This window comes from Rhinolophus ferrumequinum, chromosome 17 (assembly GCF_004115265.2).
Source record: "Rhinolophus ferrumequinum isolate MPI-CBG mRhiFer1 chromosome 17, mRhiFer1_v1.p, whole genome shotgun sequence".
Classification (NCBI taxonomy): domain Eukaryota; kingdom Metazoa; phylum Chordata; class Mammalia; order Chiroptera; family Rhinolophidae; genus Rhinolophus; species Rhinolophus ferrumequinum.
Genome location: NC_046300.1, coordinates 6,126,166 through 6,140,755, shown reverse-complemented (window position 1 = coordinate 6,140,755; position 14,590 = coordinate 6,126,166). Strand labels below are relative to the sequence as shown.

General features: G+C 56.9%; 1 protein-coding gene across 12 annotated transcripts in view; it reads right to left on the bottom strand.

Moving 5' to 3' along the window:
* CACNA2D2 (calcium voltage-gated channel auxiliary subunit alpha2delta 2) overlaps positions 1-14,590 on the bottom strand; it is a 132,782-nt gene that overhangs the window by 104,950 nt on the left and 13,242 nt on the right. For all 12 annotated transcript variants that reach the window (XM_033132767.1, XM_033132769.1, XM_033132768.1 and 9 more), the window contains exon 2: positions 2,126-2,207. In XM_033132767.1, the coding sequence (XP_032988658.1) occupies positions 2,126-2,207 (82 nt within the window). The remainder of the gene's footprint in view (positions 1-2,125; positions 2,208-14,590) is intronic.

The following is a 14,590-nucleotide window of genomic DNA, read 5'->3' as shown; positions in this document are numbered from 1 at the left end:
GGCCACTGCCACACCAAGCATGGCCCCACTCCAGCCCAGCTCCCCACTTCCCCAGGCTCATCCTGCCCACCCTTCTGAGATGGGGAGGCATAGCCAGAGGAGCCCCCGGAACAGGAGTCAGGAGCTCCAGGTCCCAGCCCTAGCTCTGCCACAGCCAGCTTCCTGACTTTGGTGACCGCTGGGTAGGTGGGGGTGGAGAAAGAAGTGCTCATTGATGAAAGTGTCTGGAATCGCTCAACTGCCATCAGAAAGGAAGGGAACAACACATCCTAGGAGTGAAAATGATCACTGAGGGAAATACAAATTTGACTTCTGGAAAAGGGGGTGGATCTGTGTCAGTCTGTCCACTGCCATTCTCACCACCTCCTCCTCCAGCCAGACCTCCCAGCCACGCCATGGACCAAGAATGAGGATCAGAGAGGGTCCAGGACTTGCCCACGAGCACACAGTGGGTATGTCGGGCCGGGATTCCCTCAGTGGGCTTCACCATCCAGGAAGCTCAGTGATTCACTCAGAGCCGAATCTCAGGCATGAAATGTGTACACTATTTTCTCATTGGCAAACTTTCCGGGTCTGCGCTGCCCGTGACTATAAATGAACAATGTCCTTGAGGTGTGGATTCAAAGCCTGGAAGATTCTTGACTGGAGGTGCATGGTTAACTCCTTATGTGGGGTACATCTTATGCCCCGAGATGAAACTTGGAAAGGCACGTGATACACATTCCAGGGAACCCTCCTTTCTTCCGTAACCTCCATGGCTGCACTTGACAGTGCCCACTTAGAACCTAGTTAGTGTTGGGTGCTATTCCTGAGCGTCAATTGACTTCTGTTTTGGAACAGCTTGTCCTACAGCGCTTTCTCTGGAAAGCTCTGCCGGCCTCCGAGCTCGGCTGAGTCACTGAGAGTTCACAGGAAGAGAGTGGGATGGGGTTACTGCAATTCAAGCCCAACAACCAACCAGGGAAGGGAGGCTCAGAGAGGCTGCGCCACCAGGGGGAGGACACCCAGCAAGTGGGTGGCTTCGACCTTCAGACCTGGGTTCCCTCTTCCTGCCAGGTCACCACCTCGGTAAATACCCCTGATCCGCCCATCCTGTGCCCGAGGTCCTACATCCACAGCCCACTGATTGCCACCACCATTTCCTGGGCACCCGCTGTAAGCTAAGCGTGGGGAACGGACCAACGACCACACCCCATGGTAGCTGCCCCACAGAATTTATATCTACTGATCCGGGCCCTGACCGAGAAGGACGACGGGAACTCAGTGGAGTATCTCATCGCTGGGCCCTGGGCCTGGACTCCCTAACAGTAACTCCATGTACTCTGCTATTCCTGGGACAACCGTTGGCAGGAAATGCCCGTCAATCCCCTGGTCATACTTCCTGGTGCCAGGGCCCAGGAACGAGCTCTTGGAAGTCCTGGAAGTCCGAGCCAACTTGGGAGTGCTACCCCAGCCCCTCCCAGAGATCAGCTCTCAAGGCTCTGCGCTTTCACATAAAGAGCGACGGCTCAGGAGCCTGACAGCGACACATTTTGCAGCCTTCTGGGGGGTGACGGATGGCTTACTCTTCACATCACTATTTCAAACATTAACATAATCTCCCAGGATGAATGCGGTTGCTCCTGTCTAATCAATCACCCCTCCCGCTCCTTGATCCCTCATCTCGCCAAGCACCGGCTTTCAACTCATCGTGTCTCGTGGGACAGCGCCTTAAGTGGGTCCCTTTGCTCCCCGGGATTGTGTGGCCTGTACACACTCCCTGCGTGTACAGACCCTCTGGCTTGTGTGTACAGCTGCATCTGCTGGACCCTCTAGGGTTTGCACTCCTGCCCCAGACACTGCCTGAAACACAGATCTCATCCACCTGAAAACCTGCAAAGCTCAACACCAGACTTGACTGGGTGCCATTTCTCTAGTCATCTCGGGAAGAGGAAGCCGAGACCCGAAGGAGACTCTGTTTTTCTAGTTATGTCACCACATGCCCCAATGGGTCCAGCTGTGTCCCACCACGCCAGTTCCTCAACAACGCCCGCCAAACCTTCCTCACATCTTATTTCTGAAGCCTGTCCCCCATTCCCACTTGGGAGAGGGTCCCTGAAGGGAAAGCCAGGAGCAGCACGCTTACCTCCTGGAGCTGCTGGACGCCCCCAAAGATCCGCATCACACCGTCAATCTCCTGCTCGAGGCGCCGGGCCCAGTGCTGCATCCTGTGTGAAAGGAGAGAGATGTCAGGAGGCCCGCCTGGTGCAGAAACAGCCGAGCCCGGACACCTAGGGGTGCCCAGTGGCAGCCGCCCCTTCAGAACCAGAGTGCGCCTGTGAGTCCTTTGAAATCTAGACCCCGAGGCCCAGGCTCTTTTCGTGTACTGTCGGACAGCCAGGGAGGACAGCGGCCTGCAGCTTAAATGCACTGAGGGAGTCGAGCAGCTCCAAGAAGCCTGCAGGGAGACGAGTTTTCACGGTGAAGAGCCAGCCCTTGATGCTGCTGCTCTGAACGTACGGACTCTGGACTCGGGGGAAGAGGAAGACGTGAGCGAGCCAGGGGTGCCTGCCGGGTCTCAGAGCCTCCCGTGCCCCAGGCTGGGTGGGGTCTGCGAAAGGCGAGGGAACGTGAGTTGCTGCTGCCACCACAAAGTCATTGCACAACCCAGCACAGGGTCCTGCCCCTCTGGGTCTCTTCTGAGCGGTGGGCATGGAGAGCTTCCGGCTCTGATGGCCCTTTCCTTTCCAGCACTCCAGTAAACAAATGTTTATCTGGGCTCATTGCTGGATGCCCCCCATGAACCATCTAACCACGGGTACAATTCAGACAATCCTACCCTTTTCTGGGGACCCAGCAAGCCACCATGAGTTCTTCACTTGAGCCACCAGCCTGAGCAGATTTCCTTCGCACCAGTGCTACCTCATAGGGTAAACAGGCGGGTCAGGGGTGCTGCACAGGAGGCTTTGGAGAGGGCAGGATGGACAGGTGGTCACGTGGCCCTGTATTCTCAGCCTGCACCTATGAACAGGGAATGCATCTGGGGAGAGGCCTGGCCCGAGTTCTAATCTGTGATGCCCCCCATTTCAAGCAGTGCCAATCAGGTGAGTAAAGGGGCTGGCCAGAGAGACATTGTCCATGCTGCCAAAGGCGCTTCCGCTGTGACCGGAAGCCCCTGTCCTAATGTATCTGAAAAAGGCATCTCAACTTCCCCATCCCACAGACACACAAGAAGGCCTTTCCAGGGGGACGCACAGGACAATTACCACAGCGATTTAAATGCTCCGTGGGTCAAACATAGCCCATAGGACACGGTAGGGTGGGGTGGTGCCAGCCCCCCAGCCTCTGGAGAGCTCCCTGGGAGCCACAGGGTCCGGGAGATTGTGTCTGGCCCTACTGCCGTGGGCCTGCTACCTCCTTGCGTTCCCTCGCGCCACGTGGGGCCAGGACTCTTCTGGCTCCATGGGTTAGAAGAGCTCGCCCTGCCCCACATCTCTCCTCAGGCCTGTGGCTAGGGGGATGGGCCTGTGCCATTGTGTGTGCCCGGGTCTGTTGGCATGGGAACTCAGAGCAGGAGGCAGGCAGATCACTAATTGCAATTTGCCAAGCTGAATGTCAGGACCACGATGAAAAAAAAAAATCAACATCAAAAGAAAGGTATTGGCTTCGGCTTGTTGCTGGTTGAGCCACAGCCTGATGTCCACCCCCACTCCCCACTGCAGGGGAAAGCTAACCCTGAGCGCGGACGGAGGCCAGGAACGAAAGGCAATCAGGCCTCGGCCACCCGCCGGGGAGGGTAAAGCCCACAGAGAATGGAGAGCCTGCTTCGCTGCAGCTCCTGTCCACCACGCGCTGATCGCTTGGCCCGACTGTGGGTGGATAGTGTGGCAGGTGGCTGTTCTGTGTTCCTAAGACGGAGTCTGCAGTGTTAATGCTAAGATGGGCCGCTGCACAGTCCTGTGTCTAGCTAGGCAGGTGGCACATGAACAGGTGAGGTCAAGGAGCTGAGCTCCAAGGGGAACCATTAGCTCTGCCCTGGCCCTGTCTCTGACCTCAGCTATTCACTGGTCTAGGGGACAGAATGCAAATCATAATCGTTCCCCGGACTAATATGTACAAGGGCACCCATCATGTACAAGGTGTGGTGCCAGCATGTCACCAGCTCTTTAGCTTCAATCCTCACAAAGAAGCAAACCATTATCCTGAATTTACAGATGAGGAAACAGGCACAGAGGCTTTAAGTGACCTGTACAAGGTCACCCACCCAGGAAGTGGTGAACACAGAACTGGATCCCAGGGCGGGCTGGAGTCAGCAAGAGCCGAGAGTGGGCGCCTCTTCCCAACTCCGCCTTCAGTGTCATCACCTTGGGAGCTTGAAACTGGCCATGGTGGGAATGTTTATCAATCAGCAAAGGCTGCCAAGCAGTTTTTCCCCCTGCAGAGCGACGGTAAACATTTACCAGCACAGCGCTGATGCATCCCAGGCGGTTGCCTCTTTTCTAGTGTATCTATAGGTCTTCGGTTCTAGGATTTCACAGATAAGTAAAAGAGAATTAATTGGATGAACAGGCATGGATGCCAAGTTTTTATTTTGCTCAGAAAACACATTATTATTATAATAATCACCCTCATTTCATCAAAAAAGGCTATTTCAATACTAAAAAAGTTTTTAGAAGAGCCGAATCACGATAAAGTCCAATTCTTCCCCAAACCACACACTCCGTCTCCCCCTCTCCCTTTCTTTCTCCCTGGGCCCCCACACACGTATGCACACATGCACACGTCTCCCCACTCCTATCCGCAGGCTGAGCAGCTCCAGACTCTGCTATGGGCTGCAGGGACTGGCACAGCCGCGACGCATCAGGACACACACTCTCCTGGGGTCGAGGGGTGGCTCTAGCCCCTTTGGTCCAGCACGCTGGGCCTGAAGGGCAGGCCCCCGGCTCCAGCCGCACTGCGTATCATCACAATGCACAGCAAACAGTTACTCTGATTATTCACCTAAACCAAAGCCAATTAGGAAGGCAAAACGTAGGTCCAGTAGTTTAAAAAGAACATGACAGATCATTCACTTCATCATCACAGAGACATGACTTTGTGGGTTCCAGGGTTTGGCTGGTGTCCCAGTGCGGGCTCCAAGGGGAGATACATGGGACTGAAGAGGCAAGAAGTCAACCATGCACGTCCTACCCTGAGGCTGAGCTGAGACTGACCCTGCCCCTACCCACCAAGCTGAGACTGACCCTGGCCGGGCACAGTCCTCCTCACCCCAGCAGAAGGGCACGGGGCCTCTGGAAGGATCCACGGCCCCACTGGGTCAAACGCAATGGACCAAATCCTGCCTGGGCTCCCATCAGCCTGGGACCAAGTGCCTGGCTCTGCCAATGCATCCCTGGTCAGACAGGGTGGCCCATGGGCCACCCTCCCCACTGGGTAGACCCACCTGCTGGCTCCCCGCATCCCTGTGATGTTCCATGGTCCTCAGTGAGATGACACTGCTTATCTCCAAAGGTCTCTAAGTGCCAAGTTAACAGACTGAGGAGAGACAATATCTGGGAGGAGGCATGTCCGGCCAGGGGCTGCAGCCGGAATGATTGCTGGGGGCACAGGAGGCTGGGGACAGAGCCAAGCACTACCATGGCCTCCAATGTGCCCAAACCTAGGATGGTCCAGGCTCTGCACCCCCACTTCACAAACAAGAAAACTGAGGCCACTGGCAAGGATGGGGGGTGCAGGGCTATAGCCTCTAGAGAGAAGCTGGACCTGTCCTCGTGGCTCCATCAGCCATAGACCCACCCTTCTAAGACTGTGAGGCTCCAGGAAAGGCTACTTCTGCCAGCCGTGTCATCTGAGAGAGTTCTGCCCCCTCTGACCCTCAGCTTTCCTGTCTGTGAACAGGGGTACTAATGAGTGGCTGAGTAAGGCCAAATAAATTCACACAGCAACCTTATTGGGCAGTCCCCTGAGGGTTTGAAGCTCACCCCATCCCGCCCCTTGCTCCTCCTCACCCCCACCCCCGTCAAGCACTTGGGGAGAGGGGGTGCAGAGGGAGGGTGCCGTGGAAAGGAGTCCCCTAATGGCTCCCTTCAACCCCCTGCTCCCCAGCTGAGAGAGACTGGGAGCGGGCACAGGGTAAAAGTGCCATGTGTCCCAAGACCAGCAGGCTGAGGACAGCCCAGTGGGAAGAAACCGACAGCAGCTGCCGTGGGATTCCAGGCCTTAGTCTCCAGGACATGTTCAGACCAAGAGGAGTATGTAGGGGAAGAGGGGTGTCACCATCAGCAAGGGAGCAAAGTCATCTGTATGTGGGCGAGGAGCTGCGGCAGAGGACCCCCTTTAGCAGATAGAACCATCGAGACCCCAGCTGGAAGGCTGGGGAGGCCCCAGTTCAAACTACAGAGCACTCAGGTGGGGGCTGCCAGCTGCAAAGCTCCCCCCCCAGGGGAGAAAGGGACAGGGCTAGGAGGACGGGGGGGGGGGGGGGGGGGTAGGAAAAGACAGCACAAGAGGAGAAAGGGGGGGAGGGGAAGAAAAGGAGAGAGCGGGGCAGAGAGAAATGGGGGGAAGAGCATACGTACAGATGCAGCAGCATAGATTAAACTGTTGCCAGTTGTTAATTTTATACGTGAAGCTGTTGATCAGAATGTGATTTAATTGTACAGTATAATCCAGGCTTTTGGAATAAATTATGCAGAAAACTCATCTATAATTAAACAAATCTAAAAAACAGAGACAGGTGACACTGCAGGTTCACCCTCAGAGGGCACGGGAGGGTGTGGGCAGCCGGACCCTGCAGAGGGGCAAGAAGGGGGGGGACTTTGTTCAAGAACAGGGCGGGGGCAGGAGAGGCCAAGTCCTCGCAGTGGCGAGGGCCTCGGGACCCCCAACCTGGGCCTCTGCAGGCCTGCTCCCCACTCCGAGGAGGCACTGAAACTGCTACAGGCTGCCTCTAAGGCCGGCTGCCTAGATAAACCCCGTCCCACTCGGGGTTTAGGAGTGGTCTCAGCTGAGAGTGGCACAGCAGGTGACGCGGGCGGGAGGGGTGGATGCCAGGACATCACTAGACTGGGGCAGGTGAGGGTGTAGGCAGCAGGCACAGCAGAGGCCACTTGCTGCCAAGGGCGCTGTGAACCACACTTGGCAATGGTGGGGGCCCACGGGTCTCCTGCTTCTCTGTGACAGGCTGGCCAATTATTCTTCCAGCTCTGGGGGAGGCAACGATTTAAAATAAAGTGTTATTTAATTATTCTGATTATATTTCAGCTGGCCTGCCACCTCCCACCTGGGTGCCTTCTCAGTCTTCTGAAGGAGGAAAAGAGAAAGACAGGGCAGGAAGCGGGGGAGGAGAGGGCCTCTGTGTTAGGCTGACACCACCCACAGCCACCCAAAGCTCAGAGAACAACTGTGAGCCCTGCTAAGGCTGGGCTTGGGACACAACTGGCCCCTTCCCTGGGCCACAGCCCTACTGCAAAGGGCAGGAAGCTCAAGGCTGCACCCCAGGACTGTGGCATCTCCAGAGTCACCTCCGCCAGGGCGTCCTCCATGACCACTCATGTAGATGTCTCTCTCTCCTCAGACTGAGTGCCCAGATCCAGCCCTGGCCCTGCCAAGGCTTGAACCAGGTGTGCCCCCGTAAGCCTCAGTTTCCCCACCTGGAAAATGAAGACAAGGCTCGCCACTTGTCCACATCCTAGGACCCAAAGAGGAGGCAGGTGGTGACCACTGCCCCATGGAAAGGACTTATGAGCACACAGATCCATCTGGACAGCGGGGCTGCTCTCCCCACAGTCCAACCTCCTTCCTCAGGCATGGGATGGCTGTGCCTCCTTCTTAGACTGGGGCCTCCAGGTGGGCTGCCACGCCCCTGCACTGCCAAGACCCTGACACAGGGGAGACACCTCAGGAAGGGTAGGGCCTCCTTCCTGCTTATTCCTCTCAGGAAAGAAGGCTCTTGGGCCTCAGCGTCTTTTGAGGTTCAAAGCCCAAGGTGGGATCCCTGACCCTGATTTGATTTCAACCTTCCAAGAACAGCAGGGCTGGTGGAGGGCAAGTCCAGCCAAGGTTATTCACTCCTGAGAGGCCAGCTGGGATCAGCCTGCCTGGAGCTAAGGAGCCGGGCCAGCCCTGGCCTCGCGCTGCACAAACCACGGAGGGTGAGAGGGGAGACGCTGGCTCCGCCAATGCACGGTGGGGGAAGCCTCCCAGCTAACCACCAACCGCTTCATACGCGGGGAAACTAAGGCGCAGGCCTCAAAGGGACTGGCTCACCTTCAATGGATTTGTGACTCAGCTAAAGGGACTCCCAGAGTGAGCACCATGGAGCACCCAGAAGCATCCTCCCCACCCCCACCAGCCATCCCAGCCATTCTCTGGAGCTGGGGAGGGGTTGGTGCCGAAGCTCGAATTAGTCCCGATCTATTGGCCTCGACGACGTGTGTCTTGGGACCCTGCCCAAATACTGCTGCTTAATGAGGTTAATTATGGGCTGTCCCTTCTTTCTTTGCCGGGGAGAAAGCTCTCTCTTCTAGTTGGCTCACAGCTGGGAGGCAGCGAGCCTGTGCTCCCCCCACCCTCAGACTAACGGTGAACAGTCATCTGCCTTTAATTAGGGCCCAGTATTTACTCCTTGATGGGGGAGGGAAGGAGCCGAGGGGACGAGAAGGCCTGGAGCCAGGGAGCAGCATCACCCAGGGCTGGGAGAGCCAGGCAGCCCACTTGGCCCATACAGAGATGGAGAGTGTCCAGGCTCACACAACAAATGGCCACAGCACTCTGCCTCCCTCCCCACCATCAGTGCAGGCTGGAGGGCTCACAGGGGCACCAGCAATCAGGGAGGGCCGCGTGGATGAGGCAAGCCAGGGACACGCGGGCTGAGAAGGGGATGGTTTCCCGGTGTCAGTGAGGAGGACAGCATGGAAGGCCCACCTGAGCCTGACTGCGTTTCCACCATGGTTAGCTGTGTGACCTTCATAACATCCTTTCACCTCAAGGTGAAAGCAGCGTGAGGTGTTTGTATCTCAGAGAAGGCCCTAAGGGGCCCTCCATGGGAATGCATTCTGCCCCAGCAGCCCCTGCAGTACTGGGAGGGGGACTGGAGAAGGCACCAAGGGGCAGGCGAGGTGGAAGGAGGTATGGAGCAGTAAGAAAAAGGCTGTTCTGTGGGAGAGGTTGGAGGGCTGGGCTGGGGTGATGGCCTGGGTGGGGAGGGTCCAGGACCGTCTCTCTGCCAGCTCCTACTATGTACCAGGACCTGCTTCGTGGTCCACACACAGCTCTGTGGATTGGCCTTTCCAGGTCTCACTTTTCCTGTTTGCCCAAAGAAGGGTGGCCTGAGGCCTCCACAGGCCATTTGGGGATCCATTTCCCGGGGGTCTGACTGGGGCCTTCCTGCCTGGGGCCTGCACCTGTGCGCCAGGCATCATAGCAGTGACAGGCCAGGGCTCTCACTGCACTGCCTTAATGCATTTCACAGCAGTCGGCTCACCCCCAATCCTCAGAGGGGAAAACTGAGGCACAGAGCCTAAGGTCACACAACTAATGAATGCCAGTCAGGATGACACAGACCTCTCCTGGGGATGCTGGGCTTCAATGCCCAGCTGTCAGCATGGCGCTCACTTGGCTATCTAACAAGCCTCTCAAACTAAATGTGCCCCAAACCGAGACCCTGACCTCCCTCTGGATCCTCACTCCCCCCACCGGCCCCTCCCCGGCTCAGCTGATGGCAGCTCCCTCTGTTCAGGCCGAAAGCCTCGGAGTGACCTGGAACCTCTTTTTCTCACAGCCACATCCAACCCATCAGCAAGCCTGTGGGCTCCAACTTCACACTGTGCCCGAATCTGCCCACCGTCCACCACCTCCCTGGCCCCCAGCCTGGCCTGGGTCGCCATCATCTGCCTCCAGGATCAGTGTGGTCGCCAGCTCTCTGGCCTTCACACTGCACACCGGGGCTTGCATATACTGCTGCACAGGCCTTGGCACACGCTGCTCCCTCTGCCCGGATCAGTCTTTCCTCAGAAGTCCACAGGGCCTCTCGCTCACCTCCTTCAGGTCTCTGCACACACATCATTTGCTTAATGAAGTCCAGCTTGCCCCCATTTAAGTTGCACCCCTCCTCAAGCAGGGCCTGATCTTCACGTGCCCTCCTGGGGTTACTGTTTTAGCCAGTACTTGGTCAGGCCTCCTCTTTGTTTACAGTCAGTCTCTGTCCGGGGCTGGGAACCCTGACGGAGGCTCCTGCTCTCCAGCCTGAAGAACAGCCCTTTGCTGAGTTGACGTTCCTCCCAGAGTCGGGGCGACCTTCCTCCCACCCTGCCTAGCCCGTGTGTGGCCGGCCACAGGAGGAGGCAGGTGGGCTGGGCGGCCCCGAGGCCCTCCCTTCTGCTGGCTTCTCTCCGTGTGAATTATTAAAGCTCATTTATGACAGGCCTGCCCAGGCCTGTGGCTTCCGTGCATAATTCATGGCTCTCCCAGAAGGGCCGGGTGCTGGAGCAGCCACTCCTTCCAGGAAGCCAGAAGAAAGTGTGGGGAACAAGTGGCCCACTCCTCCCCGTCTCTGTCACTCTGAGGAACGAGCAAGAAGAGTTCAGGAACTAGCCGAGGCCTCCCCAGAGCAAAAGCAAAGGGTCCAGGCCAGGGACACGGGTATCTGCCACTCTGCCCACGATCCACCGTCTGCCCCCCCAGGCCCAGAGCCACCTGCCCTAGTCACTGACATAGATAGACTGTGGGCATGTGGGGCTCTGTAGTGCCTCCTTCTCTCCCCAGCACATTCTCCAGGTGGGAAGGCACAATGGGAATTCAACCGCTACCCAGGCCCATGGGACAAACAGGTAAATTGAGGTTCAGGGAGGTTGGTGCTCAGGAGGTAGCTATATTGACACAGCCCCTGTGTACCCAGCCAGGTGTTGTGATGGGGGAGCCATGCCAAGCATGGTCTCAGGAGGTGCACGGTAGGGTTGAGGTACCTGTAAAGGTCAGCAGGTGAGTCAGGGAGGAGCCAGGAGCTCCATAAGCCCGTTCCTGGCCCACGCTGGTGCTGAAGCCTGACTGGGGGTAGCAAGACAGGCCCTGTGCACGTGCCACTAACCATTCTGGTCAGATTCTGTCATTCACACGTCCCCATCTCCCCTCCTGCACATCCTCCCCACCCCCCAGCATGAGTCAAATCCTCGCTGAGCCACAAATAGCCGTCCTCTGCATGTATCCTCAACACAGCCTCCTGCCTTGAGGAGAACAGACTCCCCCTCAGGACCCTCTGTTCCTCTTCAGGGTAGAGATCCCGCTGTGGAAGCTGCCACCGGAGGACACCAAGGTAGAGAGGAGAGGTGGAGCAAAGACCAGAACTCAACCCATTAGGGCCAGCTGTGTTCACTGGCCTCGTTCCTCTTCTACCTGGCCAAGTTACCTCCACTAGGAAGTCTTCCCTGATTTCTCCTACCCCCTCCTCAAACCCATAGTCCTCACCCCACTTTACTGACCCTTGCCTTGGGTTGGAGCTGCAGCCTAGTCTGTCACCAACCTCTCTGCAGAGCTTAGCTTGCAGCCTGGCAAAGAAGAGTCTTCTGGAAACACTTGGCATGAGATTTACCTGACCGTCCTCCACTAACCAGTGGGAGAGAGAATGGAAGGCAAGGCTGGGAAAGGGGCTCCAACTCCAACAGGCAGCAGAGCACTAAGGAAAGGAACTGGTGATACAGAGCACCTACTGTGTGCTGGGTTTTCTGTGTGTGATTCCCTCCAAAGTTCCACTGCACCCCTGGCCAGGTGCAGATTCATTCAGGCCCACTTTATGAAGACTGAGGCCTAGGGAGTGAAGCAACACAGCCAAGGTCATGCAGCCAGTCTGTGCTGAACCAGAATTTAAACCAGCCAAGTATGGCTCCGGAGCCCTGGCCCTGGCCCCTAGGTCATTAGGCCTCCCTAAGCCCAAAGTGGACTCCAGTGGTCAGATTTAAAATAGGGAATTGGGTGCAGGTGAGGGCCACAGCTCATTTATGCCCAGCCCTGCATCCGGACCCCCACTATCTCCCTGAGCTGGGTGCAATCGGGAAGTCCTTCCTCATATCCCACCAGAGCTATGCTGCTGTAGGAATGTTGTCTGGGCAGTGCAAAGATGGGCTCCCTCAGATCCCGCCTCCCTCCCCCAGGAAGCCTGGACCAGGTAGCGGGAAGAATGTCCACTTCCTCTGGGATTTGCTTCTCGCTAGTGCCTGGCCTCTCAAAGCCAGCCAAGCTGCATGTAAATCGAATGGGAGTGCAGGTTACTCTCTAGTGCTCCCTCCACGGTGAATTCTTCAGTGATGCAAATCCCCTCAGTGAGCTGTGTGGGACCCATAGCTGCAGGGAGGAGGAAGATTCAAGTACCATCCCAGCAGTCACACCTCCTTCTGAGAAGCCCCAGGAAGGTGGCCAGGCCAGGAGGAGTCACTCTGCCTTGTGAGCCCGAGTTGTCCGCAGGGCTGGCTTGAGATAAACCTAGCAGGACTTGTTGCTGACAAAATACAGGTGTTTCTGACCTTGTGCAAATTCCCTCCTAGCTCATTCACTCCTCACTCATTCATTCCAGTGCTTATGAGCCAGGCTCCAGGCTGGGCACTGGGAAGGGACACAGTGGTGGGCAGGGCAGATGCGGGCCTGCCCCGGGAGATTCGAGTTCAAGCACAGCAGACATACGATCTAATCTGGACCGGATGAGCGGTGGGAGGAGGAGTGAGCCTTCGTGGGTAGGATGCATGACGAGGGGCCTGACCAGCCTAAGGGTCTGGCAGGTGAAGGTGGCACTGCAGAGCTGGAGGGCAGTCCAGACAGAGGATACAGCACGTACAAGGCCCAGCAGTGAGCTCTGCCTAGGAAAACGCCCGTGAACAACGCAGATCAACCATGGGCACCAAAGCAGGCTGCCCTCCCACACTGGCAACTGCAGAATTCCAAACTCACACGAGCACCTCCACATGCTGGCTGGTGGAGAGAGGTGGGCTCCTGACAGTGGGGAGATGGAGAGCGGGCCCAGGAAGTAGATGGGGAACCAAGGGCTCAAAGAGCTGGGCTCTCTGATCAGTCCTTGGCGCCCAGTTTGGGAAGGCACAGCTCGGCCAGGGCCTCTCTAGAGGCACATATTCAGCTCAGACACATCTCCAGCTGGATGTCTAGTAAGCCTCTCTAACTCAACGTGTCCAACACCTGATCGTCACCTGGACTCACTCTTCCCCAGCCCCCTTCAGCTCAGCTAGAGACAACTCTGTCCTTCCAGCTGCTAAAGCCAAACACCCTGGGGTCACCCGGGACCCCTTTCTTTCTCACACCCAGACGCCTGACATGTCTTACCACCGCCACCACAGCCACCCCCACTCTGGGTGCATTTGGGAAGTCCTTCCTTATACCCCACCAGAGCTATGCTGCTGTAGGAATGTTGTCTGGGCAGTGCAAAGAAACCTCTCCCATGGTTTCCACCTCAAAGTAATGGCCAAAGACTCACTGATTTTGTGGCTCTGCCTGACCTGGCCCCTACTGCCCTCTGACCTCCTCTCCTCCTGCTCTAACCACATTCCACCTCAGGGCCTTTGCACTGCTATTCCTCTGATTGAAACACCTTCTCCCAGATACCCACAGGGCTCCCACCCTCCATCCCTTCCGGGCTTTATTCAAATGTCTCTTTTTCTAGTGGAGGTCTACTCTGACCCCCACGTCCAGGTAAGCTGTAACCTGCCCCCAATCCATCCTTTTCCTTCTCCGTGGCTCTATCACCTTCCAACACATGTGTCTTCTGTCTGTGTTCCCTGCCAGTGCCTGGCACACAGCAGATGCACATGAGTGTTGAGAGAATGAATGAACAGCTGGTTGTGGTGTCTGTGTAAGGAATGACGAGGCGTGATAGTGCCCACGGCGAGGGAGGTATGGACTGGAAGAGGATGAATGCGGGGGGCGTCTCAGGCAGTACCAGGATTTCTCTAGGCATAGCCTGTGAGGCCAAGCCCATGGGCTACTCCACAGCCCTGCCTGGCACCTGAGGACAGCCCACTCCAGACACTTGTGTCCCACTTGCACCGACCTGCAGGCCACCCCACAATGGCGTTTGACCTGTGTTTACCAGCCCAGTTCACATGTCCCCAAGGCAAGTCTGTGAAAAAGGGGCAGGCTACCTTTGCCCATTTTTCAGATGAGAAAAGCAAGGCTCAGAGTGGCTGCCCATCAACTTTGTAAATTTTATTTAACACAGAGCTACCGATTGCTTGTGTTGCTGGGACAAACACTTACGACATGGCCCCTACCAGGAGTTCCGCATCTGGGGAGAGGAGGCCCTGGGCTGCCTTCATTTGGGAGCACCCAGGGAAGGTGGGCGCTGTGAGCAGGGGGAGGGGGGAAAGACTGGCAGGGAGGTAGGTGCTCCCTCTCCCGGGAACCGATTACATTGATTCACTCGTTACCTGAGGCCCATCACACCTGGGCCCTGGCGCAGAGCAGCCTGGAGGGCAGCCCAACACTCCCTACTGTACTTCGTAACTTGTGCTCTTGACCCCTGGGGCACCAGAGAGCGCTGAGCCTCAGCCCAGGACACATCGGAGGGTGGGCATAGTGTTATTATCCCCCCGGTCAGATGGGGCTCCAGCAATAA